Here is a 25,543-nt window from a genome sequence, read left to right on the forward strand (position 1 = left end):
CTGCTCCAATAGGTGTTTTGCAGATTCGATAACGTATATATAGTACATATGTATGTAAACCAAGGTTCGCACGTATAAGCAAGACAGTGCGGTTTCCCGATAGCGTGGTAGTGTCGTACGCAGATCGAGTGCGTGTGTGACTTGCCTGGTTGGAGAAATGTCGTCGGCATTCGTGGCCGCGAAATAAACGGCGAAACATGTCCGGTCCGACAGTCAGTCGTGCGCAGACACTCGGCGGTGATGTTCGAATAGGTGCAACGGTGATCTGCGTAGTTTGTAACAGGACTGACAAGCTATTGAAGTGTTCGCGGTGCAAGGCCGCCTTCTATTGCACTAAGGAACACCAAAGGCGGGACTGGAAACGTCATAAAGAATTTTGTACAACTCATTCCTCGCAATCGATTGTATCCAATACCGTTTTATCTACGAAACAAAATTCTGTTTTGGAATCCGATACAAAGGAATCCACCGAAGAGAAAAATCTGAAAGCAAATACACCAGTGGTTTCTAACCTAAGCGAGAAGCCAGTGTCAGACACAACGCAAGGATCGAACGCTGCTCCAATAGTGCATTACAACGCGAAACACCTTGGAGGTATATACATTAAATTCGGTTATGTTTTCCACGCATTCCTTAATAAACCATTGCGGTATTTAAAAATTTCATTGCTGTCAATCGTTTCATACAAAACAAGTGTCTGTCTTCAAAGGCAGTATTGGAGTTGATAATATATCTTCCTAGTAATATATTTTTTCGTCTTCATAAATTAATATTAATAACAGCCTGTAAACACAATTGTAATAGTTTAGAGAAGCTATTTAGAAAACTTACAAACAAAATAGTTCAAAATTATAGGTCAGTGACAGGAAAACTGTCTAAGTTTATTCTTACATTTAATTTAACTTAAAGGACTGTATTTGTTAGTCTAGTGCTCAATGCAATTAAACCCTGATAATATAAACCTTTATAATTTTAACAAGTGTTTAAGATAATTTTTCTGATTCTGATTCTTATAATAAATTTTTAAAGTACATATGCCTTATATTTTATACATTGTTTATAGGATCTACCAAACATACAAAAGAATTATCAGATCACAAGGGTGGCCAAAATTCAAAGAGGAAGTCTAAAGCAAAAGGCACTAATAAAAACAGAGTAGATGGATGGACTTCTCCTATAACATATGAAGGCAGCTCTGAAGATACAATTCTAGGTGCCAGAGCAGAATTGTTAAATCCTGTTCTTGAGAACTCAAGGATTCTCGATAATTTACAGGATAATGAATTAGACATGCCTACACAACATCATAACGGTATGAAGAACTTCCCAGAGGTTCATTTAGCTCGTGAGGAGGAATTGTTACCACCATTCCTTCATAAAAACAGAAATAACTTGGAAGAGTTACACTTAAATGAGATTTGCAGAAATGTGATCAAGGACATGGATGAATATGGTGTGTGCGTGGTAGATAATTTTTTAGGCATCGAGAAAGGTCATGCTGTATTAAATGAAGTTTTAAATATGTATAGTGCTGGATTATTTAAGGATGGACAATTGGTTTCTAATAAAGCAGGTGCGAATGATTTAAAAACAATTCGTGGTGATCAAATAACGTGGTTAGATGGAAAAGAAAAACAATGTCAAAACATTGGACTGCTCATTTCCAAAGTTGATGCCATCATTATGAGGGCAAACAAAATGCGGAACAATGGAAAAATGGGAAACTACACGATCAATGGTAGAACAAAGGTAAGCAAAACAAAATCAAAATTCAATTAGTGCTTTACACAAAACAACGCTTACATGGGGTAAGAATGTCGTGATACATTTCAGAATATACACATGTGTAATTCAATTTTGCATTGCCATTATACAATTTGTTGTGAATAATTTTTATTCATTAGTAGAACAATAAATTTATTTTCGCCGATCATCGGTTATGCGTAAAACATCAACTAATTGGACGCATAAACGACTAAACCGGTTCATTAATTTCCAGAATATTTTGGCAAGGTAAACTTCTTTCACAAAGGCAACTCATGATATCAAGTATCGCGTACGAAATTAAACACCCGATTTCAAACGAGAACAGGAAATCTCGAAGTTGCATTAGTTCAAATGCAATTGGGCGTGCTTCAAAAGCTGTCTAGTTCGAAAATTAAAAATTATATCTCAATCGAAACATTGTACTTAAGAAACATTAGGCGAGAGACAAATTATGTAAAATCGTATGTAACTTTTCAATGAGTCATAATGGTATAAGTTATCTGTATGATTGACCGAACAAAACCAGACATTGTTTTCCGCAATGTTTGCTGTAATCATATTAGTCATTGTTGAATGCAGCCAGCCTGCCAAGTTTCTACGTTTCGTCACGAAGTTTCGATAAATGATACTGCGCCGGTATCGGCGAAAAAAAGTACATAATCGGTTTTCCGGTCGAGTATCGGTACCCAATCTCCTCGGTTGGTACTGAAACAAGGCGCAAGGTGGGAGGTGACACGGTGGTAGACTGAGAAGGTCAGGATCCCGAAATTGCAACGATCTTTCGGGTAGCTCGGGCGTCGAACGGCGGGAGTGGGCACCACACGTAGTGCAGTCGGTCACGTACGCCGTACTGCTGGCTCGCTCCTCGTTATATCTTTATCTCTTTCTCTGTTACTAACTTTCTCTTTCTTCTGTTATCCCAGAAAGCCGTCGGCGTTATGAGTGTATGTCTCGATTACATGACTTGTTTTTTATAAACACTGCTCTAAGCAGACGGTACAGGTGAAACCGAGACTGTGTGTATCACAGATCCAGATAATAGAATGCCACCGATTAAAAGTTATTGGTCTTGTACGACACATGCAGAAATACATCGGATTATTTCTGAAGTTATCGAGGTTGCTCGATGAAGTACATAGCTTGTGCAAAAGTTTCGACATTGAGAATTTAGGCTTATCTTTATTTCCTCTTTTTCTAATGGAAATGTCACTTCTGATTCGGATGGCGCGAGATAATGACACGGATATTGTTGTTTCCAGGATGTAAACCAACACTTCTACGTGGTTCTGGAAAACTGCTAGGCGAACTAGTCGGAAATATAGTTATGATATCGATCGCTCTAAATATCATTGCTCTGCGAACGTAACGTATGTCACTTGCGTTGAACGATACATTTTTCTTTAGGATTTTAAATATCAGCTTTGAATGAAGCGTCTTCGACCTACAGTACAATTTAATAAATTCTCTATTCGTGTTATCGATCACAGCGCTTCTTTCCGTTGAAATACGACTTTTCCAAACTTAATTATGAGGGTATACATATTTATAAATTTTTCTTCAGTTATATGTCGTATGGTCATCATTTATTGTCTTAGGTTCTAGATAAGGCGCGTATCCCATACGCTCATAGAATATACTCAATTCAATGGAGGGTCAATTCATAGAGCATTTTAGACTTATTGTAGTATCTTTTATCGCCGGTGACTCAACCTGTATTTTAAGAATACTCTGTAGAGTGCATTCTCTACGCGCTTCTACGGGACGTTGTTAGTTCGGACTCATTTCATTCAGCTGACCAAGCGGCAGCTTTAAAAAAGAATGCTAATTCCGTGTCCTGGTCAAACTGAAAATTCGAAGCGACACAGAAAGGAATGGTCAGATCAATATAAAATGTACAATTGTTAAATTAATATGAAACTGGGGTGACGATAAAAATTGATTTTATTTTAACTGGCTATAATTGATTTATTTAAAAATTATTTAATACTTATTTTCCAAGAGTTTTATAGTAAAAAAGACTAAATAAACAAGTATTATAAGTAATCACTCAATTTTCCGCGATACGCAGCTTTATTATCGATGGTCGAAGGGTCAAAATTGGAGAAAATCAGTAAGAAAGTTGAAAGTATCATAATGATTTCCTCAAGAGTTATTGAGCAGTGTTCACTTCGGTAATTCGTTGTCAGATAATTTGATATAAATAAAATATGTTATTTTTTAACGCTTAATCTACGGAAACTATGGAGAGGAATGATTTTATTTAATTTTCATGTTGACGACTCACGTAGATAATTCGAAGAAAATATTTAAACTAAACGTAGTACTATACTTTACCATATAGATTCCTTTAAACGAAGATACGAAAAAGTACAATTAATTAGTGTAGTAAACAATTAAAACGGCTAAGTATAATGTCTGCTGGGTCGCATGCAAAATTTGTTCCGGTCTTCTTTAGGAATCCTTCGGGACAGCCCGTTGCATCTCCCTGTTTGACCTTGTCGAAGGTGAAAGAATCGACGAGGTGCGATCTATATGTACATATGCATCCGTGCATATACTTAAATACGTGATGAGAGCGTGCCAATCGTCTGGGGACGGTCCCGTTCCTGTTCGTCTGTCTCTACGAGGATACTTATCGTTGTCTGTTCTCACTTTCCGACCGTTTCAGAATACCTTTCGTTTAATTTGTAATTGTAATGGCCACGTGTCAAGGGTGTTCGAGTTGCAAGGTTGTTTAAACCAATGTAGTCGGAGTGGGACGAATTAACGTATGAAATTCCAAAAAGTTCTTTTTGTCATTCACGTAACTAAATCGATTTTTATTACATTTCACTTCAAGAATAGAGACATCCTTTCACATTGCTTTATATACTATACGTTTATTAATAGGATTTTCTATGATTAGGACATGTTTGAAAGGAGTTTAAAAATCTTCTTGGGTGACTTATAGATTTGTGCATAAATAAGTAACGGAAGATAATGTGCTAAAACTCATTTCACGTAATAATTTCTTTTCCATAAAATTTTATGATCGCTTTCTTGAAAGCTGTGCGATACGAGATCCTTAATCATGTAAATATGATTTAAGGGGCGCGTTAATTTCGCAAAGCTAAACATGTTTACCTTGACGTTCACCTTCCAAATGACCTCTAGAATTAAAGCCGCGTACTTCACGTTGTTGATCAAGCTTTATTTCGGATATTCCAATGAGCCAACGATCATTAGTACAGCAATGTTCAAATATACTCAACAGGACTTCGATACGTATACATTCGCTGGTAATTTTTCGCGGAGTAGTGGCAAACAAAGCGAACGCGGAACATCATTTTTCATAGGTTTCGTACGTCGTTTTAATCTTTGCGATACATTTACTGCATAAGTAACACTGAAGTTTTCCTTATTTATCCCACAAAACGAAGGAAATTATTTCTGGCTTTTGTGCGCAGTTTTTGCGAGGGTGTAGTACATATCACGAACACTAAGTTTACAAACAGTTTCTACGATAATTGTGTTTATCACCAGTGCTTAATGGAACCGACAAAAAATACCAAGAGCACGATTGCCGATTCACGGAACACAGAAACGTTTTCTGTGTTTGAAATGCAGCGAGCTGCGTTTTCCTTGTCGGTTCTCTGAATCGCGTACTATAGTTTTGACAGATTGTTTTTCCAAGAAAATATCCGCGTCACGGTTGTCGTTTTACTCTGCGAAATTCATGTATTGTTTTCATGATGATGCACAGTGCGAGAGGTGTTTTGTTTACCTCTTTCGACAAGTTAGGAAAGGTAGAGTTTATTATATTAAGCTAAAAATAGTAATTTTTTTCGCAATCATTTATGTTCTCCAGCACAGAAAACAGTAAGTCGTGTGATGATTTTTGATGTTCAAATCTCTAAAGAATCTGAACGACCGAGCTCGTCTTCCCGCCAAATGCGAAATTCTTGTTATCACCGATCATTCTTCCGATCCATTGTTTCTGGCAAGAATTCAAACCTACTTTTCTTTTAATCGATCAATAAAGTAACAGTCAATCAGGCAAGACATTCCCAGCTACGCGTAATTAATGGTTGCGAAATGTGTATCTATCGTATGGCTTTATTATACGGTGAAATTAGTCCTGGATTGATGATTCAAATACATCTTGGACGTTGTTCAAATATTAAAACAGCCATCCTGACGTAACCACTGCGTATCGCTAGTACTGCAAATTTAAAAGAGGAATCGCAGTTTCTACCAAACTGTTTTAGACAACAGACCTTATGTGAACAGTTAAGATGTGTTATAAAAAAATTATAACAAGTGATGAAATATGATCTTTTATTAGATTTCACATTAATCTTTATTTTAAGTTTTAACATCTCTATAGGGGGAAACATAGTTTTCTCGAAACCTGCTAAAGTAACCTTTGTGGTAGAAAGTCCCACAATCGCAAAACTAATCCATTAAGTAAACGAATATTGGTCTGCTTCGCATTCAGTCATTTTTTGGAGACGTCATGTCGGGGATAACGAATCTCTTCATCGCCAGAAACCGCACATGTTCCGCCAACAGTTAGGAGGTTCTCCCACTACACAAGCAAAGTGGCCGCTGTCGCTGTGTGCCAGCTGACATTATCATAGATAACACACATAACAAGCATACGGACCGTATAACAGTTTTGTATTTGATAAAAAAGGGACAATATGACAAAAAGTGACCGATGGGTCGATGAAGTCGAGTATCGTCCCCCTATATTCTGGCAAACCGCCTTTATAATGATTCGTGGCATTTTGACATAATTTATGAATCGTATAAGTCGTCGTTTTAATCGTTTTAACCTTTCAAATCTAATTGGTCTAAAGATTATTCTTCAGATCCGTCTGTCTAAATATTTTATTCAACAAATTTTCGTCGGAAGATGAAAACATTTCAATTTATGAAAAGATAGAACTGCATATTTAGGAAATTAACAGTCACCTTTTGTGACATCTAATATAACTTTAACTTTTGTTATAATCGTTATATCTAAAGGATGCCTTGCAGTATACTCGTGCTATGTACATATGTGCCTTAATTAGTGATTGTGATCTTTTCATGCGATTCTTTTTTTCTCGTTTATTTAAAAGATAGTAAAAAAAACTATGGATGAAAGCATTATTACATTGTTGACAAAGCTGCAGAAAAATTTTCAGAAAGAATTTCTCGAATTCCTCAATTTGGTTGGATCTAACTGAGATGCAGTCAATTATTTTCAATTGTTCCTTAGCTTGTAAACAAAAATGTACAACTTGTCTATTATCAACAACTATAAAAATATGTGCTCCCTTTCCAAGTTGTCCATATTTATCTATAAACTGAGAGACAATTGCGAAGAACTTACTGAATTTACTATAATCCTGAACCAATACTTGAAATGCTTTTTCATGAAGCGTTTATACATTCGAACAAAGTTACAACAGGAATGCTTGCAATGATTCATGCGACGATAAAATATTCTTTCGTAATGTAAAGACGTAATTCTTCGTGAAAAAATAAATCAAGAGTATGCGGGTTATTGTTTGAAGTGAACTGATTTAATAGAATGTATACCTGACGAATCTCCAAAGATGTTTTTGTGGGAAACAAGGCGACAGCTGTATTGTCCTAACAATGATAATTTCTCGGGGAATAACCTGTTTCCCGATAAACAACGACCGCAGAGGCATCGCACGTTCAAAAAGCGGATGGTCACGAACAGTTCTATTGTTTTAAACTCGGCTCTCAGAAAAACCGCACTACCGGGAGGATGATCTAATAGAATCTTTAACTTCAAGTTATTTCTTCATGTATTTGTAGTTACATAAATCCTGCGTCACAATCTAATTGGAACAAAAGATAGGAGCTTTTAGTGACTAATTTGTGAGAAATCTAAACGGCGTCGTCGATAGTCCTGATTCGAATGATTCATCACAGGCGATCGATCAGTTGACCATTGCTTCAAAATCCATTACAGATTTTGGTCCACATCGTGCCGGGAAACAATTTGTTCGACGAAACATCCACTGAATAATCTCGATGTTCATTTTATAATTAGATAATACATAGGAATTTGAAAAAATGTCAACTAGGTTAGTTTACTCAGTGATAAACTTGTCTAAAATACTCATCACGACGTTATCAAATATAGGACAAAATGAAGGAGCATTTAGCGACAGTTAATAACAATAAAAATTTCTTATTAACAATAAAGGCAAAAAAGACATTCAAGAAAGAAGTGTAGAAGTTATAATAACATTTATAAATTCTACAATTCTAAGTTGTAGTTTATAATTGACAGGTCATGCGGTGTCGGTAGATCAATGAATGAACACAATTGCGCTATGCGTTTTCCACGCGAAACTTTTTATTGAACGAAAATACGGAATTGCTTACGGTCTTCGAATTCGCACGACTGTTGAATGTGAACGAGGTCGACATAACAACAACATCAGTCACTTAACTTTTCCGTGAATGACGTTTCAAGAGGTGAGGCATTTTTCAACTGTGCCGGTATTAAGATTAATCCAGTTCCAACAACTCTCACGTTATCTCGATAATGTACATACTTTCGGCGAATTGTGTTCTTTATCTGTGAAACGTGACTGGCTGCACGTAAAGTGACTTAATAACGAACCTTTTGTCTTGATGCTGCACTTACTTACGCTCTCTCCCGAAAATGTTGGACCACTCGGAGTGTAAATTCCAATAACAAAAAATTCGCGAACGCCATTCATTTGGAGAAGTTCCAAAGTTCGCTGCCTATCGAGTTGTCGTAACGATTCCAATGAAAATTTCGTCTCGTGGTTTTCCTTCTTCACTATCATTGTTGAAGTACTTTTTGCCGATATCGTAGTTTATCATATCGATCGGCATCGCTTCATAAATTCTAGTAAGATAACATAGTTGCAAATTTAAGAGACCAAATCGAAGGATAGTCGTGGCAGATCTCAATAGTACTCAGTGAATTAAGTTAACAGAAACTCGTATCTTGAGTTTTACAGATATTCTTCCAGTTTGTACATGTCTGTAGTTATCCTTCATTCGGTAAATTTTTCAAACAATTTGCAAAATGCGTATATTACAATTGTAACTACCTTCTTTCCATTACAAAAAAAAGAGATTTTTAAGTGTACGCGTATGGATATTATTCAAAATTATATTTAATTGCTTATGTTATTTAGCTAACAAACAAAGTATTTCTTTATCTACTGTATGTAAAAAGGAGAAAAATTTCATATTTTGCAGAAAATATCCTAAAGCGGGCTGACGCGGTTTTATGAGTAATTGTCGCGAAAGATTCTCTTAGCAATTGGCATTGAAAAAAAATTAAAAGAGATAACGGCAAATTAACCATTTGCCGAGCTATTCTTATTACCTATTGTTCCTTGCAAGCTACACAACGGTGAACAATAGGCACTGAAAAAGATCTATACAATATTCTGCTTATCAGAATGATGTTTTTCAAAACAATTTCCAGTCGGTCTGCGTTCTAGAAGTTCTATTAAACGTGGTCCCACCTACATCGTTTACCTTTTTAACAGAGTGAAAGGCATTCTGTAATGCTGCTAAAGAACAGGTAGCGCTAGTATTCCATTCAGAATGTATTTTTTTTCTGTAATACGAGATGTCGTTTAAGGAGACTGTCGGAAATTTCATATGCTTGAAAATTGTTCCGATGTCACGATTAAAGTCTACATCTAAGCCACAACTTATCACACAAATAAAAACTGTCAGTAATTTATAATAAAAGTGTTCATTGGCATTCACCAATTGGTTTTGAAAGAGTATCTAAGCAATTTTGAAAATTTATTTTCACAGAAATAGTATCTTGTTTAAGAAAGTTTCATTGAACATTTTTAACATATTCAACATCCTTTCCACATTCTTGAATTTTTCAAGATTGCTTGTGCAATCGTTTATACATATATGTACAACGTGTTCCATAAGACGTGTGCCGTAGATGGATTTAGAGCCCTAGAACAAATAAGTACGTGTGAACGTATGCTTCATTTGACCTTGCTTCCAAAAAGCGATTTCTGTTCTGGCAGCTTGTATTTGCTTACCTTCGAGATGGTGGAGATGATCATCTTGAATTTTAGTATCATTTTTCTATCCGAAAATCTTTAATGTAACTTTAATGTAATTTTTAATATATTTTAATAATTATTTTATGTTTTAATTAATTTACTTATTCTTTGCTAAATTCTCTTGTCAAATACAACTCCAATTACAAAATTTAACGGGCTCGGTATTAGTTTACGCGCTCACTATCAGTATTTTTGATTTTCGTAGCAAAGGAAAATAGAGTTTGTACAACGTTTCTTCTGTGGGTTGCGTGAGATTCTACACGTTAACAAATGTAATACCAAGGTTAGCCCGCTATTCGGGTCAATGATACAATGCGATCCCTATTTGTAAACCTCCTTCGAGAGACCTTACCAGTAACACAGCCCTTTTGACGCACGTGCGCGCTTTAGAGCGTCTTCGCCGCTGCACAGTAATTTTGAAACCTGCTTTTTGTTGTCAAAATCAATTTTTCAAGTTTGAATAGAAGGATTTATTTTCGCATATAGTGGCAACCCTTCAAAGTTCCAAATCCAAAATATTATTCATTTTAGATTTTAAATCATTTTGTTATGAGATACGGCGATCTGAAGATAAAATCATAAAATTCAAAATAAAATAAAACGTTTTGTATTCCTATAATAGGATATTAAAACATAAATTTTAATGATAGTTCCATACATGTTAGCAAGTCTATGTAAAGTATGTAATCCATTTTTAAGCAACCTTTAATCGATATACAAATAATATGATTTTATTGAGTTTTTAGAGACTGTTGAAAATTTGCTAAAAGTACAAGATTTCGGACACATTTTTTATGAAAATTTACAGAATTGTTAAAAAGAATATTTGAAGCTTAGTTGCTACTTTTAATTTTATATCGGTAGTATTCTGATATTGCGTTTCGGACCTAGACACGCATGAACTGAATTAATTAATTGAATTCGTTAACAGCAATTACAAAAATACTTTTATTACCAATTTTTAGACAATTGTGATACAATTCGGAATTTTGGCTACAAAACGTGGGGTTTTCAGGCCGCTGCGTGCTGGAGTGTTTAACTGACACGCCCACTCCAGGGCTCAGAATTATTTATTGTGCTTACCGATGAGTAATCCACCATTTTCACTAGAAATTCAGTATTTTGCAGTATTAATTATTCATCTGAATATTTTCTATGTTCTCCAATACCGTGCGCCATTTTAATTATGCAACTTGTTAAGAAGCCATTTCATGTTTAAACCCCTGCTCCATTATTAAAAAGAATCAATTTACGTGATTCAAATTTTTTTCTTCAAATGTACGATATATTTTAGACATACTTTGAACTATCTATGTCAGAGTAATTTTTCGTTATACTTGAATTTCATGAAACAAGTATAGCGCAATACGTGCTGAGCTTTTGATTGAATGTAACCTGAAGCACGTTGCTATCCTTTGTAAGGAGCATCACTTATGAATAGAAGGAAAAGACTTCCTATTCAAACTCCATTGTTTTCAGTAGTTGTTACGTCAAATTCATTCACAACATCACATTTCCTGCTTCATACTTCTTTCCTGCTTCGGCTTTTTAAATTACAAGTGGCTTCTTATTTAAAAAATTTCAGCACGTCAACCCCTTATATCAGTAATTGAAATTAATCCTGAAATTAAGTTTAAAGTATTTCTACTGAAAACTTTTAGGATATATTGTATTGCCATTAATATAAATCAAGAAATTGTCAAAATTTTCTAATCTTATATAAGCAAATATTTTATCCCGCATTTAGAACTTAAATGATGTCTAATTGTCACTTGAAATGCAATTTTCCACTATTTCTTGATTAATTTTAATAAAATCTGTGTAAATTCAAATTTCCTATTTCATTACAACATTTATTTATTTTACAGGCAATGGTGGCTTGCTACCCTGGTCACGGTTCGCATTATGTGAAGCATGTGGACAATCCTAATCGAGATGGACGATGCATCACTGCAATATATTATCTCAATCGAGATTGGGATATCAAGGTACGATTAAGAACACATTAAAGGTCATAATTTCTAATCTCCGGTTTTATTCAAGTTGTCGTCTTATACATCAAATAATATTTATCCTAATAAATAAAAAAAGGTTACATATATTATAATTTTGTGAATACATTGATCACAGTGGATAAGTAATTAGATTGTTTCACGTGTGAGCAAACTTAAATTTCAACATCTGAAATACGTAAAAAGATCAAGAAGACTATCAAGGGCGTTTAGGGCCTACGTGAGTTGCTGCATGTAATACCTCTATCTCGCATATGCACCGGAAGACCGGGTTAAGCAATGTTTACACTGGCCACATACAAAATATACGCAGCCTTTATAAGCAGAAAGTCTTCACAAAAATGTCCTACATAACATGCGCCCATTAACTTAATTTTAGCTACGTACAAAAAATCTCCAGTCATTATAGTTCTTTACATTTTTTAATGTTCATACTATTTTAGTTTTTTGTAAATATATATTCTTTGAGTTAATATTAATACTCCTAAAACAGTATGAACATTTAAAAGATATAATGAACTGTAACGAGTGGAGAACATTTTCATTTTGCACAAAGTTCTGTAGTCTATTGATAGAAAATTACTGTACTGTATTTTTTTAATAGCAATATCGCGTTTCTAATTGTTAATAATTCAACGTTGTTTGTTTATAGAGAAATGGCGGCCTCCTAAGGATATTTCCAGAAGGCTGGCGCGACCAAGTTGCAGATATCGAGCCCCTTTTCGATAGAATACTTTTCTTCTGGTCCGACAGGAGAAATCCGCACGAAGTACAACCGGCATACAAAACCAGATACGCAATCACTCTGTGGTACTTCGATGCCGAAGAGAGGAATCAAGCTTGCCGAAGATATCAGAGAGAAAGTGGGTATATTAATTGTAATCTATATGCTAGAAACCTTCCTTCATTTTGAAGAATAAGATTTTTCATAAACAATTTTTGTTTCAATTTCTAAGTATAAGTTGCCAAGCAACAAACATTATTTGATTTTATTGATAACTATGTTATATTTTAATGAAGAAGCACAGATAAATATTAAAAGATGGAAGAATTACAAAAGGTCACTTCTCTGACCCTGATTTACATAAACCATGACTCATATTCCTACTTTATGTTCAAAATGTTTGTCTTCAGATTTACGCACAGAAAAAGTGTGACTTCGTAATTTATAGATATATCTCCTTGATGACCTTCATCATGAAGCTGCTTTCTTTATAGCTGTACTTCTTAAAATATTTGATACAAAATATACTCAATATATCAATTTCTCCTTATAACATTTTTGCAAATTAAAAATTATATTTTGTAATAATTAGTTCTTCCTTAATGTATAAGTTATAAATTTTGAATCAAAATTAATACTTCGAAAAGTAGGAATATTATATACTATTGGAGAAGTTAAATTCATTTTAAATTTTATATTGAAAAGTTCAAAATTATTGATTATATTAATGTTGGCTAATAAATGCAAGAGTCTAATGAACTAAATATGTTTTATGTGATTTTCAGGAGAGCTGCACGCTAAGAAAGAGAATTCGTGAGACACGAGGTGTGAGAGACCGTCACACCAACCGTTGACTGAAATTGTAACTCAATTAGCTGAACTTACACATGTGTATATAGTTACACAAAGAAAGCAGTGGTACATAAAATTATTATGTATTACTACGTATTAAGATATAGTCGAATGCAGGAGCTACTGATATTGGAGTTACAGAAAAAAAGATTTTTAAGAATGTGCAATATTTGTGAGCGCGTTCTTCTTTTTGTTTTTTTTTTATATGCGGCACTGTAATATATTCAAACGTGAGCTAAATGCGTAATAGCTCTTACGGTTCTCAATTTATAAATACAATTATTAACTCCGTTCTTTCTAACACTTAATGCTCTCACTCTAACCGAATGTCTCAAAAGTAAAAATTTTAGTATTTGCTTGCCATTCGATTAAAAGTTTGTTCGTTATCGACGTCGATACTTAGCTTTTAATAGTCAGAGTACGATCAATCCTTACGGTGATTTATGAGCCGTATATTTGCTGAAATAATAGTGTACAGAGAAATTAATGCGTGCGTACGTATCTGTGTATGCGTTGAACGAGAGAAAAATAGTCAAACAGCGTGAATGCAGACGGAAAGAGCGAGTGAATGATCTGAATTATACAAATATGTTTGTATGTGTAAAAATTTCTAAAATTTCATCTTAATTATTATATTTCAAAAACAACCTCTGTCTTAACATGTGTACGGTTAGTATCATTAATAACAGTTCAGCTTGTTATTAATATAAAATTGCGAAATTCTTACGATTTTATTATTACTTCTTACACATTAAACATTGTTCTGCAAGTTACAATCCTTCTACTAATGTTTGATTGAATGGCCAGTAATTGACTCATGCTTCCAGTGTCGATAATTGAGATATGTTGGGGCCCAGTCTGTACCTGTAATATTGTTATGTACATTGCGAAAGGGTAGAAACATTGTGTTTACTATTGTATTGTATCTATTTATATAAATTGAATAAGTGAAAAAAGGAAAAATATAAACACGTACTTCCTGTGTCCCAGATAGAAAGTCTGATATACAAACTTTGTTAGTCAATCTGAATAAGGGAGAAGAGATGGAAAAGGAAGGGAGGAAGAAAGTGTGTGTGTGCAAGTGAGAAAAATAGAGAGAGAAAGAGAAGATGTGTTGAATTTTTCTAAGGTGTATTATGTTGATAATATTAAACTTACTCAATCGCAAGAATATGTGATTCTCTTCGATTCTCTTTGATTGTATTATTGAACACAGAGGACCAATATCTAGTATCCTCATCAAGAGATTAAATTATTTCGATGGATGAACTTAATTTAATGTTCTCTTATGTTTAATATCGATAATTGTTGTGAAATAAGTTATGAACTGATAACGCATTTTTTGAAGTATTGTAAAACTGATGAGAATTGTGATGTGAAAATAAACATTTTACAAAATAGGCATCGAATTGTTTACGGGAAAACAAAACGTATTGTGAAGTTAATTATTGGATATTCTTTATGAAACTTTACATTTCACCGATTTGTATGTCATTTATTCGTATACTTACATATTATTTAATTAATATCATCCATGTCTTTGGGAATAGCGCAGTGTTCAACTAAATCCAAGGCAGGAACATATACTTTAAATGAATGACCATTTTTCGGAAATAGTCCAGGGTTAATAATATGGCAATTAGAGTAAACCGTCTCGTATGCTTCGAATTTGTCCGCAACCACAATCACATCCGGAGTTGGATATATTTGTAAAGCGTGATCGTATTTCCAATATACTGGGATCACAGAAAGACTTAAAGGAGTTAGATGTGATTGACAAATAATTGATTTGGCATACTGAAAAATGATAAAAAGAAAATTAAATAGAAAAATTTATAAATTATGAAAATAAACAAACATAACTTATATAAACCTACATGATCGTAAATATTTCCTTCTCGCGGAAATTGTAGTGTATTTCTACACATTTTCGTTAAAATATCCTCTCTTAATACAACGATTTCTTTTGTACAGTATTGAATCCTGCATGGATTAGTAGTAAATATTGCACCAGGAACATTTTTTGTGAATTCCTCTGAAATATTTTTTGGAATTGGAGATCTTGGTAAAAGTTTTGGTGATCCCACATCATCTGGTGCTGGTACAAAAATAAATTTGGAAGATTTTTTTATATCTGGGTATTGCATTATTATATCAGCTAATTCTTTCAATCCCTCTTTTAATTTATGTGTACTGGTTACGTTTGCTGGGAAGCTCAAGAAATGACCACACAGTACAAAAGCAATAGGTGGACATTCAGAATATCCTTCCAACATAGTTCTAAATTTACGTAAAATTGTTACATCATCCAGCCACATTTCAGACAAAAAGATAATCATTCCATCTTTATTACTTTCCTCATAACTTTTTAATTTTTCTGACAGCTTCAAACTAAGATTATGTGAACCACCGAATGTATTGGAGTCACCAAAATCTGCACGTGCATTATTAGATGACTCAGCTGGTGGAAAACCTATATCTTTTATATACAACATGCCATCCCTATAATCTCCACTAGCTATTACTATAGATGCCTCCATAATTAGACCATCCTGAAAGTTGTATTTATATGTTAAGGAAAAGAATTTCTAAAAGTATTTTCATCAGATAAATAGTAAAACATATTAAATTTTCTTATAGCAAAGGATATTGCTTTCCTCAAATCGACTTTAATTGTTCCTCCCGTATCTTCTAAATAATATTGGCCTTCTATTAATTGTGTTAAAAGACCCATTACATAAACATTTCCTTTTTTACTTTCACTTAACAAATACTCAATAGGCACCAATTCAATCCAATTATCTTTTTTTTCACCAAGTCTAGGGGGAACAAATAATTCATGCCTCAAAGTCCTACGCCATAGTAACTCAAATCGGTCTTTAAATATTGCTGACTTATATGTAGCTTCAGCAAATAAATCTGGTGTTACAGGTGATAGAAGAAATTTCTTTTTAGTCAAATCATATTTAATTTTTGGTATTTCAAATGCATTTATGATACTAAAAACTGTTTCTGTATTTTTCAATGTGTTAGGCCTTATGCATTCTTCTATTGCTAGTTTAAGACTTTCCACTGTAACTTGAGGGTCATCTAAATTTTGTGTCAAAATTTGTTCCACAATCTGTGTAAGCCAAGTTTTGCGCTTATTTTCATCTACATTCAACAATTCCTTGGCTAGTGAAACGCTGAGTTTCCTAAATGAAGCAAACAATTTCAATCTTGCTTAATGTATACATTGTGACAATATTTCATAAAATATCTATTTTAATGAATAGATGAAATATACCTTGAAAGATTAAGACCATACATAGAAAAAGTGCTCTTTACAGTTTTCACTAATTTTTCATCAGCCATTTAGAATAAAGATGTTTACTGACACTGTAAGGATAAAAATTCATCATTACACATTTATTCGCAATCACTATTTCAATACATTTATGTGCACATACAGTTCGATACAGAAACGACAGAATAGTAGAACTTCCCGCCTTTTTCACCATTGTATAAATACATAACAACTTATATATATATATTTGTAACTCATATATGTATATATATATATGTATGCACATTGATGCGTCACACATTGAGCTATTTCTACCTCTCCATATTGCACCTTTTTATCCCCACCATTTTAGAAAGAGAACGAGAGATGATCGAGAGAAACAGAACGTAAGCAGCGAGCTTTATGGTGAGTATCCACACAGGCAATAAACCTAGATCGTCACACTCATCCGTGCTTGACAAGTTCCATTATTTGTCTGTGTAACTGATTTCGTTTGTATTGTTCTGATGTCGTGCTCTCTTGCTCACTCGTCACTTTTTCTGTTTATCTAAATCTGTGAGGGCAGCACTGTTTAATTCTGGAACGTCAACCAATCATAGAAAGGCAGTTTCTGCACCATACCTCAAATTTCTAAAGCCTTTGCCCCTGGCGCAATATGGTAAGGCACTAATTCGTCGTTGCATGCATTGAACTTGTACTGTATATGTATGCAATAATGGGTCCTCCACCTGAATACCTCCAGGCCACAGCTTGATACGTTAATGAGAGTCGACATAGCAATTTTCTTTGCTCTGATTGGCTGACGATTCACAGATGAGACAGTATGCATTGCGGATTGAATACGCAGTCAAATGGTGGGGATGTGCACAGCATCTTAGAGAGTAAAAAAGCATGCAGGAGTAGGAGCTATTATTGTATATACTGTCATGGCCGGCAATTATAGGAATTACATGAAATTGTTAGAATCTTGGCCTCTGGATAAATCGAAAACTGGCAGGTAATTTCTCTCGACATTGAGGATCTTTAAATGCTTTTTCACTATTATTGTTGTATAAAATTTTGTTGTCAATTTATTGTAGTCTAATTTTTTTCGCGGAAACGTGCCTACGTTAAGGTTAGAATGAATACTACAAAACATATAATAGCAGGATATATATGTATACGTTTTTGATATTTTTCGTCTTCTAAATGTTTAATTATTAATATGTAACCACATAAATGTATGAATAGTTAATGACAACTTGTAATTTTTGCAGTGATCTGGGGCAACATATCCGTGATCAAATAAAAGTTGCTTTTGCAAAAGGTGAGGCAACTAACCAGGTTGACCGTGAAGTTTGTGATCGTTATTATGTAAGTTTGAAAAAAATTTCTTCCAACCAATATGGACAAATGTATGCACGCGTACGCAATGACACTGCTAGTGGCTTAACAAAGGAACAATGTAATATGGCACTATCGCCAGAACTAAGAGAGTATTTGGAAAACGAAGAAAGAGGAATACTTAAACGAATAGCCTCAAAAGTTGTAGAATTGTTTAATGATTCCAGGATCAAGTTATACAATGCTACAAAAAGTAATACATAAAAGTTTTGTGCTCTCAATAGTAAGATATAACATCATTAGTCGTCGTCATAGAACTATTCATTATTTAATGCAAAAACAAAATTGCTTAAAATGTGTAAAAGATACAAAAAGATACAGCGAGTTAGCACATAAAAATGTTGACAGTGCATCGCATAGGCCAGTTATGGTTAATGAAGTATTACAATATCTGGAGCCTTCACCAAAGAAAATTATAGTGGACATGACATTTGGTGCTGGAGGACATTCGCTAAACATTCTAGAAACTTTTCCTGAGGTGAAGATATTTGCTTTGGACAGAGATCCTGTTGCACATGAATTTGCACACAAATTGTCAGAAAAATATCCTGGTCAAATAATACCTTTATTAGGAAGATTTTCTGAATTACCACATTTACTTGGCCAGCATAAAGTCAATAAAAATAGCATAGATGGGTTTTTATTTGATTTTGGTTGTTCATCAATGCAATTTGATGTTGCACAGAGAGGATTTTCTATATCTAAAAATGGACCTTTAGACATGAGGATGGATGGATTTAGATATCCTGAAGAACCTACAGCTGCTGATGTTCTAGAGAAAATAACTGAAATAGATTTAGTTAAAATCCTGAGAGCTTATGGTCAAGAAAGGAAGGCAAAAAAAATTGCACGTGCTATTATTGAAGCTCGATATAGTTTCAGAAGTTTAAAAACTACTGAAGAGTTAGCAAAACTAATTGAAAGTGTTACAAATGAAAAAAGACTAGACCAACTTGGTAGATCTGCTCATTGTGCTACAAAAACATTTCAAGCATTGAGAATTTTTGTGAATAATGAATTAAATGAAATTAATTATGGTATTGTCCTGGCTGCAACATATTTAAAAACGAATGGTCGCTTAGTCGCAATATCTTTCCATTCATTAGAAGACACAATAGTTAAAAGGCACATTTCTGGAAATATAATCAATACTGTTGCTAACAAATTACCATTAAAATTCGCAGACCATACCAAATGTTACGACATTGACGAATTCAGGAACATTATAAACACACCATGGAAAATGTTACATAGACATGTAATAACACCTACACCTGAAGAAGTTGAACGAAATCCGAGATCACGTTCTGCAAAGTTACGGGGTGTCAGTAAAATATCCTAAACAAGTGTCATGTTAAATTTTCATCTTTATTATCGCGTAACATAATATAAAATACATACAAATGTTTTGTAAAATATGTAAAAAATAAAATATCTTATCTTATGAAAACTGTAATATACTATAAATGAGAGTGGTTGTATAGTTAAAGAAAAATATTTAAAACAATCCTTCTATTTCGCCATTTTCACTATTCAAGTCCATATCATAAATGCATGGCCTGGTAGAAAGCCCCGGCATCATCATTATCTAGAAAAATATTTTCCAATTTAGTATAGATTTTATTTATAAATTTAATAATTTCTTACAGAAGTCACTTACATCTCCCACCATTGGCACTATAAAACCAGCACCAACAGACACAAATATATCTGTAATATTCAATGTGAATCCTGTAGGAGCACCCTTAATTGATGCATCACCTGTTAAAGAGTTTGATGTCTTTGCCATGCAAAGGGGCAGTTTATCATACCCTAGTTTGGTGTACGCCTCAATCTTCTTTTGTACCTACAATAATGATTATTACATCTACATTAATTTATTTCTTATTATATCTACATTTATACATTATTTGTAAAGATCTTTACCTCTTCTGAAAGAACAACTTCTCCTGCACCATACATTTCTTTTCCAATGATATTAATTTTTTGTTCGATGCTGATGTTCAAGTCATATAATACTTTGAAATTACTGGGTTTATTCGTAGCAGCTATAACTGCATCTGCAAGGGCCGTGGCACCAGCACCGCCTTGCGACCAATGATTGCATATTACTGCATCTGCTGCACCGCTTTCAATAGCAGCTTGCTTTATCAATTCTAATTCCGCTTGCGTGTCAGTGCTGAAACGATCGTTATACAATGATTTACTGCTCAGCACACTCTTGAAAGGGTGAATTTTAGAGAAACTTACGCATGGACGTTAATTGCCACAATAACTGGCACACCAAATTTAATTCCATTACTGATATGCTTCTGCAGATTTGGCAGACCCTTCCTAACTAATTCAAGATTTTCTTCGGTATATTCCTTTTTCAAGGTAGCACCCGTAGTTACTGGGGGTCCACCACCATGCATTTTCAATGCTCTAACGGTTGCAACAAGCACAACCGCATTTGGTATGTGTCCAGATGTTCGGCACTTGATATTGAAGAACTTCTCCATACCGATGTCAGAACCGAATCCAGCTTCTGTTACCACGATACCTTCCGGTCCGACTAATTTCAACGCAATTGCATCCGCGATAATCGAGGAACAGCCATGAGCGATGTTCGCAAACGGTCCAGCATGGACCATCACCGGAGTTCCTTCCAAAGATTGCATTAGCGTCGGCTCGATGGCATCTTTTAACAGAATTGCCATCGCTCCAGTCATACCCTACAAACAGGAATATAATCCTTACAAATCAATGGGATAATAATTCTATGATTAGAATCGTAATTCTACTAACGAAGTCCTCTGCAGTCAAGGGTTCTCCACTTTTGTTAAATGCTACCACCATGTTGCCGAGTCTTTCCTTCATATCATCGACACTGGTGGAGAGTGCGAGTATAGCCATTATCTCGGAACCGACGGATATAGTGAAAGATGTTTCACGCATTTTTCCTTTCTCGGTTGGACTTTGACCGATAGTGATTTTACGCAAGAATCGATCATTCATGTCGATCACTAAAATATATAACTGTTAGTCTGACTTTTTATTTTCACGAATAGATTCCGTGAATATTTTAGCTGAAACACCTCTAGTGAAAGGAATGTTCTTCGGATCGATGTCTAATTTTCCAAACTTCTTAATTTCGTCCTCCGTTAAGCTGTTAGGATCGGTCTTTGCGATACCAAGTTTTTGTAAGCGCCGCAGTTGAATGTTCGAAAACTTCCTTACGCCTTTGATCGTTGGCACAAGTCGGTCGTACAGAACTTTATCGGATTGAGTGGATTCATGGAAGTATCGGGCATCGATCTGCGCCGCCATCAGATTATTAGCTGCGGTCACAGCATGGATATCTCCGGTTAAGTGCAAGTTGAATTCCTCCATCGGAATGACCTAAAAATATCGTAATACTTTCGTTTACGTATTATAACATAGAATTGAGAGAATTGACGAACCTGCGAGTATCCACCGCCCGCAGCTCCTCCTTTCACACCAAAAGTGGGACCTTGGCTCGGTTGCCTCAAGGTGACAAACGAGTTCTTTCCCTTGTGCGCAGTTAAAGCTTGCACCAAACCCAACGACGTGGTGCTTTTGCCTTCTCCGAAAGGTGTCGGCGTGATACCAGCAACTACTACTAATTTCCCATTCGGTTGGTTCTTCAGTCTTTTCAACACGTTCAGACTAATCTTCGCCTTTTTGCTTCCGTAAGGGCTGATCTCGTTCGGCAATAGTTCAATTTCTTCCGCTAAAACTGTAATCGGCTTCGGCTCTTGACTTCTTGAGATCATTATATCACTGGGAACCGGTGTTTTTGGACTGATCGTCAGAACGTTTAGTTTCCATTTAGTGTCCAGGATTCTGGTTGCAGATCTTTGAGCCGACACGACTGTGTTTTTCATCAACATGGCTACGGTCATCGGGCCAACTCCTCCAGGCACCGGTGTAATATACGATGCTACTTTCGCGGCTTCTTCGTAAGCAACGTCTCCTACTAATCGCTGTCCGCACTTCTTTGATGGGTCTGCAATGGTTTCATATGTTTCAATATTCACTCTGAGTTAAATATATTTACTTGATCACTTTATCCGTCGGTGGTAATTTAATCCACGTATGGTGTATTGTCTGGCAGCAATCGATTGTACAGCGGACTCAGGGTCCAATTGGACCCATACGGCAAATATACTTTAGGAAGGGGATAATTCGAGACGTCTAGCTACGTTTGATTGTTTACAAATATGGGTTCGAATAGAACTCAAGTTCGCCCGACGAGGATTAATATATTTAGATCTTGAAGTCGTAAATCAGTTTTTTGTGGTATTCACAGTAAATTCAATCTTCTGGTATTTGAAAGAAAATTGTTTAAATGTTCATTAAACGGTCTGATATAATAATATATGTATATTACTCCGTATTACAGCAGTCTCCTAAACCCAATACTGATACCATGGGCGTCTTTTTTTAATAACGATACCAATTTCATTCATACACTAATAAATTGTCCCGAATAGCATAGTTTAATTATTTATCTTCATATTGTTATTTAAGTGAAAATTATTAAGATTATTTTAGATACGACATAGTTATTTAAAAACTTATATTTACCTGGAATAGAATTTATTCCGCAATCGATTACGACTGCACCTGGTTTAATCCAGCTTCCTTTGACCATCTCAGGCTGACCTATGGCAACCACTAAGATATCAGCTTGTGAGACCTATAATCAAAATCGGTGACTGTTATAGCCGCATTTATCAAAAAATCACTCGGAAAGTATTGTTTGCTACTTACAACTTCGGGAAGGTTCTTCGTTCTCGAGTGACATACTGTTACAGTGGCATTTTGCCATTTCAGCAATTCGGCTACCGGAGTACCAACGATCTTGCTTCTGCCTAAAACTACGGCTCTGGCACCAGAAATTGGTATGTTGCTCCTGGAACGTATTATTAACCAATTAGCTATGTGCATAATAAATAAAATTACAGGAACGAATGAAAACACTTTTGTTAAACACACTTTTTGATAAGTTCTATGCATCCGTGCGGAGTGCATGGTAGAAATCCTGTCATATCACCAATGGCGACCCTTCCTTCATTGATTGTGTTCAATCTGAAAGAAACGCAGTTTCAAATATTACTGTTCATTAAAAAAATTAGAGATTTAAATTTTTTCATTCTGGTTTTAACTATGATATTGCGACTACGAGTGACGTAATCACACGTACATAATAAATGATCGCTATTGCAAATATTGAATCTAGAAACTCGTGACGTGATTATCTGAGCATGTTACGAAACATTCTTTTTATCTGTAATATGCAGGAAGATTTAAATTATTGCCATATTCGTTATATTGCTTAGTGCATTCAATCACGGAATTTTTAAAGCGTTGTACGTTTTTCTTGTAAAACATTACCATATATCCAGAATAATTTGGTTGTAATATTTTATTGTAGGTACTATTTGCAAATGGTATAGAATAAATGTAATTATTAAAAACAATCGTGCAAATTTACCCATCCACATCTTTCGCAGGCGAGACTAAGTCAGTAATCATATGGCTGTCGATTTTGTTCACAGTGTCTAGAGGCATTTGCACGATGATTCCGTGAACGTTCGGGTCATTGTTCAATTCGTTTAGTTTGTTTACTAGTTCTCTTTCCGTCGTAGTTTTTGGAAGTTTCACGTGTTGCGCTGCGATACCGATATCATCTGCCGCTTTTATTTTCATTCTGATATAAACATTTGAATCTTCCCGGCCGCCAACCTGCACGATAGCCAAACCGGGTGTGTAACCCGGCAATTTTTCTTTCAACAATGTTACATCCTGCTTTAGACTTTGACGGATCTCCCTGTGAATGAAAGAAAAATCGTTTCGATTGGATCACCAAGTATAATTTTATTACATTTAACGAAATAACAACGAATAAAATAGAAAAATTATCGACGATCCATTCTAATAATCGATAAAAATATAAATTATATTTTATAGCTAATAATTAGACTGTAGATCTTTGTACATCACAGAAATTTTCTGTAAAAATATATATAAAAGTGTATTTCTTCTTTTAACAGCTTTAACAAAATGAAAATACGATATTATTCTAAGGTTTGTTGCAAGCTGTGTTGATCTTGCAGAAAGTACAATTTCTATTCGTCTGCATTGCCATTTGTATAATATACGTATTTAAAAACAGTTAATAACATGAAAAGTATATTTTCAAATCATATTTCCATTGTCTATGTTCTACGAAAATTCGAAATTCGCGGGTTTTCTACGGATTAACTCGTTTTGCGAGGGTAATGTAAATTAATCGATTCGCAAACTTGAACGATTTTATGTAGAGAGGTACGCATACGCAGTTATGCATTCTACTGCAATAGATATCATTTTAAGATTACACAATTAAGAAATCGAGAGCAAGCATAACCTCACATTTAAAGCGTGCATGCTCTTATGGAGAACGTAAACGTTTTCGAGGATTTAAAACAATTTATCTGTAATTCGATTTTGAAGGTTAGGCCAGTGCAACGATCATTATCGATCCCTCTAAGTTGATAATCGAATAGCAAATTCGAATATTAACTTAAAGGTATTTTAAAAAATTTCTGCTCGATTGTTGCGAGAAATCGATAGAAACATGTAAAACTGAATTTAAAAATGTACGCTAGAAATACTAATAAACTTCAATAAAAAAGGAATTATTGTAGCACGCATAAGAAATTTGAATTTGTTGTGTCTATAGATGAAAAGAAAGCAACTTACTTTGCCAATTGGGTCCCGGACAAGACGACACCTCGCACGTCCGTCGACATAATTCTCGTGAAAAATCTAAAATCACAGAAGAACTCACTGTCGTTTGAGATCTATTTTGCTTGTCAATGTAAACTGTTGCAATCGATCATAGGAGCGTGTAAACAGAAAAATGCGAACACACGTGGCGCAGAAATATACCGGAAGACTGTCGATGCTAAAATGAATGGAGTTAGTGTAGGCTACCGGTTTATTGGCGATCACTATAGCCGCGGTAACATGTGTATGTATGTATTTGTAGAGATATCACTGTGTGGGTCATTTACATAGAGGAAAGTGATGCGAATGCTAGTGAAACGCGTAAAATATGTACTCCAATTACGTTCTTTGATTTCTTTCGGCAGCTTTTGTATCACAGTGGTTCTCAATTTATTGAATACTGATAATTTATAAATTATTAAGCGTGCATTTTATACTTCGTTGTTGAGTAGTAGATTAACAGCTTTCTACGTTAATAATGACTTAATATTTACACTTTTTTTTATTGATTTCCTATTTTTGTTTATTTTTTATTCGTATTTATTTTGTATATCGCAATTACATTTGCGATTACGATTATATTTATAATTGCAATTATAAATTTTATGATTTCTGCACGGATTCTTGATTTATTTCTTCACATTTATGCTTCAAAGCG

The 25,543-nt window shown here is 34.7% G+C and overlaps 5 protein-coding genes across 5 annotated transcripts; 3 read left to right on the forward strand and 2 right to left on the reverse strand.

Moving 5' to 3' along the window:
• The first annotated feature begins 60 nt into the window (after window positions 1-60).
• On the forward strand, window positions 61-15,261 carry Hph (HIF prolyl hydroxylase). The gene is made up of 5 exons (XM_078178397.1): window positions 61-594; window positions 1,064-1,749; window positions 11,720-11,839; window positions 12,516-12,726; window positions 13,373-15,261. The coding sequence occupies exons 1-5, from the start codon at window positions 198-200 to the stop codon at window positions 13,402-13,404; spliced, it is 1,446 nt and encodes a 481-aa protein (XP_078034523.1). The 5' UTR covers window positions 61-197; the 3' UTR covers window positions 13,405-15,261.
• Dnapol-epsilon58 (DNA polymerase epsilon subunit 2) lies at window positions 14,196-17,318 on the reverse strand. Its single transcript, XM_078178466.1, has 6 exons — window positions 17,010-17,318; window positions 16,726-16,817; window positions 16,090-16,633; window positions 15,317-16,000; window positions 14,951-15,236; window positions 14,196-14,303 (listed from the first exon to the last, which is right to left on the reverse strand). The coding sequence occupies exons 2-5, from the start codon at window positions 16,791-16,793 to the stop codon at window positions 14,958-14,960; spliced, it is 1,575 nt and encodes a 524-aa protein (XP_078034592.1). The 5' UTR covers window positions 16,794-16,817; window positions 17,010-17,318; the 3' UTR covers window positions 14,196-14,303; window positions 14,951-14,957.
• Window positions 17,319-17,578: 260 nt separating this feature from the next.
• On the forward strand, window positions 17,579-18,312 carry LOC144468756 (ubiquinol-cytochrome c reductase complex assembly factor 2-like). The gene is made up of 2 exons (XM_078178455.1): window positions 17,579-17,722; window positions 17,982-18,312. The coding sequence occupies exons 1-2, from the start codon at window positions 17,652-17,654 to the stop codon at window positions 18,310-18,312; spliced, it is 402 nt and encodes a 133-aa protein (XP_078034581.1). The 5' UTR covers window positions 17,579-17,651.
• Window positions 18,266-19,583, forward strand: LOC144468730 (putative methyltransferase-like protein 15 homolog). Its single transcript, XM_078178409.1, has one exon. The coding sequence runs from the start codon at window positions 18,266-18,268 to the stop codon at window positions 19,448-19,450; it is 1,185 nt and encodes a 394-aa protein (XP_078034535.1). The 3' UTR covers window positions 19,451-19,583.
• Pug (pug C-1-tetrahydrofolate synthase, cytoplasmic) lies at window positions 19,458-25,064 on the reverse strand. The gene is made up of 12 exons (XM_078178345.1): window positions 24,859-25,064; window positions 23,609-23,944; window positions 23,110-23,202; window positions 22,885-23,026; window positions 22,699-22,810; window positions 21,552-22,117; window positions 21,186-21,489; window positions 20,896-21,113; window positions 20,359-20,822; window positions 20,035-20,287; window positions 19,769-19,954; window positions 19,458-19,696 (listed from the first exon to the last, which is right to left on the reverse strand). The coding sequence occupies exons 1-12, from the start codon at window positions 24,906-24,908 to the stop codon at window positions 19,607-19,609; spliced, it is 2,814 nt and encodes a 937-aa protein (XP_078034471.1). The 5' UTR covers window positions 24,909-25,064; the 3' UTR covers window positions 19,458-19,606.
• Between the last annotated feature and the right edge of the window lie 479 nt (window positions 25,065-25,543).

Source organism: Augochlora pura, chromosome 1 (genome assembly GCF_028453695.1).
Source record: "Augochlora pura isolate Apur16 chromosome 1, APUR_v2.2.1, whole genome shotgun sequence".
NCBI classification, from domain to species: domain Eukaryota; kingdom Metazoa; phylum Arthropoda; class Insecta; order Hymenoptera; family Halictidae; genus Augochlora; species Augochlora pura.

Excerpts from the sequence above, each read along its gene's own strand:
- Hph (XM_078178397.1), top strand. The coding sequence starts at position 198 with ATGTCCGGTCCGACAGTCAGTCGTGCGCAGACACTCGGCGGTGATGTT. Across the intron at positions 1,750-11,719 it reads CGATCAATGGTAGAACAAAG|GCAATGGTGGCTTGCTACCC; the intron begins GTAAGCAAAACA and ends TTTATTTTACAG. Across the intron at positions 11,840-12,515 it reads ATCGAGATTGGGATATCAAG|AGAAATGGCGGCCTCCTAAG; the intron begins GTACGATTAAGA and ends GTTTGTTTATAG.
- Dnapol-epsilon58 (XM_078178466.1), bottom strand. The coding sequence starts at position 16,793 with ATGGCTGATGAAAAATTAGTGAAAACTGTAAAGAGCACTTTTTCTATG. Across the intron at positions 16,001-16,089 it reads AAGTCGATTTGAGGAAAGCA|AACTTTCAGGATGGTCTAAT; the intron begins ATATCCTTTGCT and ends ACATATAAATAC. Across the intron at positions 15,237-15,316 it reads AAGGAAATATTTACGATCAT|TATGCCAAATCAATTATTTG; the intron begins GTAGGTTTATAT and ends ATCATTTTTCAG.
- LOC144468756 (XM_078178455.1), top strand. The coding sequence starts at position 17,652 with ATGGCCGGCAATTATAGGAATTACATGAAATTGTTAGAATCTTGGCCT. Across the intron at positions 17,723-17,981 it reads GATAAATCGAAAACTGGCAG|TGATCTGGGGCAACATATCC; the intron begins GTAATTTCTCTC and ends TAATTTTTGCAG.
- LOC144468730 (XM_078178409.1), top strand. The coding sequence starts at position 18,266 with ATGATTCCAGGATCAAGTTATACAATGCTACAAAAAGTAATACATAAA.
- Pug (XM_078178345.1), bottom strand. The coding sequence starts at position 24,908 with ATGTCGACGGACGTGCGAGGTGTCGTCTTGTCCGGGACCCAATTGGCA. Across the intron at positions 20,288-20,358 it reads GTGGCAATTAACGTCCATGC|CACTGACACGCAAGCGGAAT; the intron begins GTAAGTTTCTCT and ends CGATCGTTTCAG. Across the intron at positions 19,955-20,034 it reads AAGTTGTTCTTTCAGAAGAG|GTACAAAAGAAGATTGAGGC; the intron begins GTAAAGATCTTT and ends TCATTATTGTAG.